Source organism: Magnolia sinica, chromosome 2 (assembly GCF_029962835.1).
Source record: "Magnolia sinica isolate HGM2019 chromosome 2, MsV1, whole genome shotgun sequence".
In the NCBI taxonomy this organism is placed as follows: Eukaryota; Viridiplantae; Streptophyta; class Magnoliopsida; order Magnoliales; family Magnoliaceae; genus Magnolia; species Magnolia sinica.
The window spans coordinates 27,936,839-27,940,833 of record NC_080574.1 but is presented as its reverse complement, the minus strand read 5'-3'; the positions used below and the strand labels follow the sequence as shown (position 1 = coordinate 27,940,833).

Below are 3,995 nucleotides of genomic sequence, written 5' to 3'. Positions count from 1 at the left end.
TGAGCAATTAGATAAATGCATCTCTTGGAAAAATTGCATGATATTTGATGGAGAATAAATCCAACATATGAGTGTAGATTTGGATTATAACTAAAGATTATATAAGTAAGATTTATCGCTACTTTAAGGATAATAAAGTAAATTGATAGACTTGATTGGTTGTTTTTTTAATTGTTGGGATTTTATTGTTAATTTGAGATATCCGTCTACTATTTACAGAGTTTTGTTGTAGCTTGTTTTTCCATCTCCTTGTTCTATTATTATAACAGTAAAAAAGTCTTTCTCTAGATCATTCTTTTTGTTATATTTCTCTTTTATGATCGTTCTTCTTTTGTCGCCCAAGCCTTTATCTAGATCATTCTTTTGTTATGTTTCTCTTTTACGATTGTTCCTCTTTTGTCGCTCAAGCTTTTTTCTATATCATTTTTTTTTGTTATGTTTCCTTTTTATGATTATTTATCTTTTGTCGGGCAAGCTTTTCTCCTCTCAGTCGCCTTTTGTACCTCAGATTGCTCAACCGCATTTCTTTCTTCACTCGTTAAACTTTTAAGTAAGTTGATAACATCACTCTGTCGACCATCCACTGATGTATAAAATTGAACTTCCACCAGCTATGATTCCGAAAAAATGCTCCAAATATCTTGAAGATCTTTTCATTCATCTCCCATTTCTCATACAATACCACATGTATCTCTCCTATTAGCTTTTCCTAAAATGCCCCAAAATAGAGTACAAGAGACTATCCATCATGTGAGTCTCACCATGGTTGCCCAAGCCTCTCAAAAAATCACTTCCATTGCCATCCAATGCCTGGGAAAGTAAATGGGCTATATTGACCATACTACAAATGGTCCAATCATTGACCATCCTTCATGTAGGTCTCACCCTTGACTGTCCGTACCTTTAAAAGATTCACTTAGAAATTGACACTCTATATTAAACATGCTACAAAGGTTCCGATCCTCACTCTATGAGATCCATCACATGGGTACTACCCTAGATTGCCATCTCTCAACACATCACTTGAGTTGGATGATCCTAACCTCCAATCAGTGCCTAGGAAAGTAAATGGTCTATATGGACTGTACTAAAAATTATTTATTTATTAATCTAGACATTCATTATGTAGGCGTCACTTTTGATTGCTCGTTGATCTAAAATGCCTTTGTTAGAGATTACCTACATTGATGTTAATTTGTAAGATGCAGTCTAAGCCTGACCTGATTAATATACAGGCTTAAAGTATAGTCCCAAGTAAGGCTGTACATCGAGTTGAACCGAGTCTAGCTGGCCTCGCTCGACTCGGCTCAGCCACTAGCTGACCTCAGCTCAAACTCGGCTCAGCTTGGTCCTCAAGCCTAACTAGCCAGCTCGGGCCAGTTTGAGCCGAGTTCGCCATTGCAGCATTTTCACAAACACATTGACTGCACCTTCAAAATCTCACTGTATTTGAGACAGCACCAATAGTTTTATAGGTATTTTATCAAACACCTTCTAAGCAACATAAAAAACAAGAAAAAATGAGTGTTGGTTTCATATACATACCTTCCTTGCCACCGGCCATACTTCTTTGAGTCATTTCATCAAATACTTGGTGAGCAACATCAATATCAAAGTAACCGAGTCACTGAACAGGTTCGATCCAAGTTTGATTCGAGCTGGGTTCGATCCAAGTGAAGTCGAGCTGGGGCCAGCTCGAACTCGGCTCGAACTCATTTTTGAGTTCAAAAAATCAGCACGACTCGACTCGAACTCAGCTTCAAACCGAGTCGGGTCGAGCTAGCTCGGTTCGTGTACACCTCTAGGACTCCCAAGTCCGTACTCAGGACTAGTATTTCAGCTCATGACTGTACCCAAACCGGCCGGCCCACCCCACTGCCAGCCCTAGTTTGATATATCATAGTCTGTACTCTTTAATTTATTTATTTTTACTTTTTATAGAAACGATTTTCATTCACGCAATAGAACACAGATTTTAACTAAGCTCACATCACTGTCCATCAGATGGGCCCATAGATTACCTGGCCCAAAAATTCAGGTCGGTTCACTAATGAGTCAGCACAAACGAACACGTTGGATGTGGACCATCTATGACTTCTTTTAAACCGTCCACTATATTCTTACATCTCAGCCACTTGATGACTCAACTGACCAGATTTTCGGACCAGGTCAATCCCAAACTGATGCCCACTCAATCAACGGTACTGTATCTCTTGCACAGCAGTAGGTCGGCACATTGTGTTCACGAGTAGAGAGATACGTGTGGGCTTACCACAGCTCATGGGAGGACTTACAGGGTCCTGCTCATCAGCAAAATGGTTCGATGATCCAAACCGTTGATCTAATTAAATAATAAAACTGGAAAGTGCCTCGAAAATACTCAAATTTGGGATACTCAAAAAGATGGTCCATATTCAAAGGAAAATAGTTCAATGATCGAAGATTTAGAATATTCCAAGATGGGAGATATTTTGGGGTTCCCATCAACAGTGGGCCCCATCATATGGACGGTTTGGATCATTGAGAGAGACTTGTTATGGGTCATTGCACCATGCATCTTCAAAATACAAAAGAAACGGGATTTATTAGAAATAGACATGAAAATCCATTAACAAAATCAGCATAAAAGGAAAAAAAAAAAAAAAAACATCAACATCGACCAGATCGATACTAGAACTAAAAACATGTTATTGTTATTCATTCACGATCAGGGGCCCACCAATGAGCCACTAAACACCCATGTCATGTTAGAGATTGCAGTCATCAGCTTAATCCAACCGTCGAGGTCTAGTGATTCTCCTCCCTCATGAACATCACCACCAACGGATAGTGGTTATCCACCAATGGATGGTCATGATTCGACGACAGAGTCAAATATCTGGTCCCATTCTGATATGAAATACCAAGTTCCCCACATGCAGTCTTGCATGACCCACACACACTAGGACAGTACATCATCTTGTAAGTATGCTTTCCATATCTAACTTTCTCAATCTTGAACCAGTTGTTAACTGTTGAACGGCCAGGATGCCCTACCTTCCCACCAATCATCACATATCTCATTCCCAATTCGTCCGGCTCCCCAAGTTTCCAAACTGATGGTATGCTGGAGAATCGAATGTTTAGATCGGACGACTCTCGAATAACGGATTTTCCAGATGGGTTTTCTCCAATCATTCCTTCTGCTGTGGCCCAGGATCGAGGTAGAGGTTGGCGAATGATCCCATCCATGCTAGATGATGCTGGATTGAATCGCAACCGTTTGCCGTCAGAATCTTTCCTAGTTTGCATAACATAGGGAGAGGACGTGTTGTGCTGGCTGGTTAGCGACAGTCCTCCTCCGCCAGAACCCAAAGTGGCTACCATCACGTGGTAGTCCATACCTGATTGGAGATCATTGCCTTGCATGTCGAGGACCGGAGGATTGTGGGCCACAATGGTTAGTGGGGCCCATACAAAAAAGGCTAAGAGTGAGGAAGCAAGAACTAGGGATGATCTAAACATGGCTGTGATTGAATCTCTCTAATGAGAATTGGGGTTTGTTTGGTTGTTTACTAGGAGAGGAGTGACACTTCCTTTTATAGGCTCTTAACAGCCGTTGATATTCTCCTTAAGTAGAGAGATTTGTTAGACAGGTGTAATTAGAACCCTTAATAGCAGTCACTTCATATCTACTTAGATTTCTTGGATTGTAACAGAAGCTTCAGTTCTTTTAGGATCCAAAACCACTTGGTTGACTAAAGTCTGCCTTAGTTGTTACTTTTTTTACGCAGGGTTAAGTAAATGTGGGGCCCATGGTTTGATGGCTCTTTTCGTTGATCTGATTGGCTAGCAGTGGAGGGTGGGGATTGGATACTGCCTCCACCAGGACCTGGCTAGAGACGGACGGTCCTGTCAGGGGCTCTGTGGGGCCCACCGCGATGTATATGTTTTATCTACACTGTCCTTACAATTTGATTGATCATTTTGGGACACGATACCAAAAATTAGGATGA

General features: G+C 40.9%; 1 protein-coding gene across 1 annotated transcript; it reads right to left on the bottom strand.

Annotated features, from left to right (window-relative positions):
- Positions 1-2,404: 2,404 nt before the first annotated feature.
- On the bottom strand, positions 2,405-3,532 carry LOC131228115 (miraculin-like). The gene has a single exon (XM_058223950.1). The coding sequence runs from the start codon at positions 3,502-3,504 to the stop codon at positions 2,788-2,790; it is 717 nt and encodes a 238-aa protein (XP_058079933.1). The 5' UTR covers positions 3,505-3,532; the 3' UTR covers positions 2,405-2,787.
- Positions 3,533-3,995: the final 463 nt, after the last annotated feature.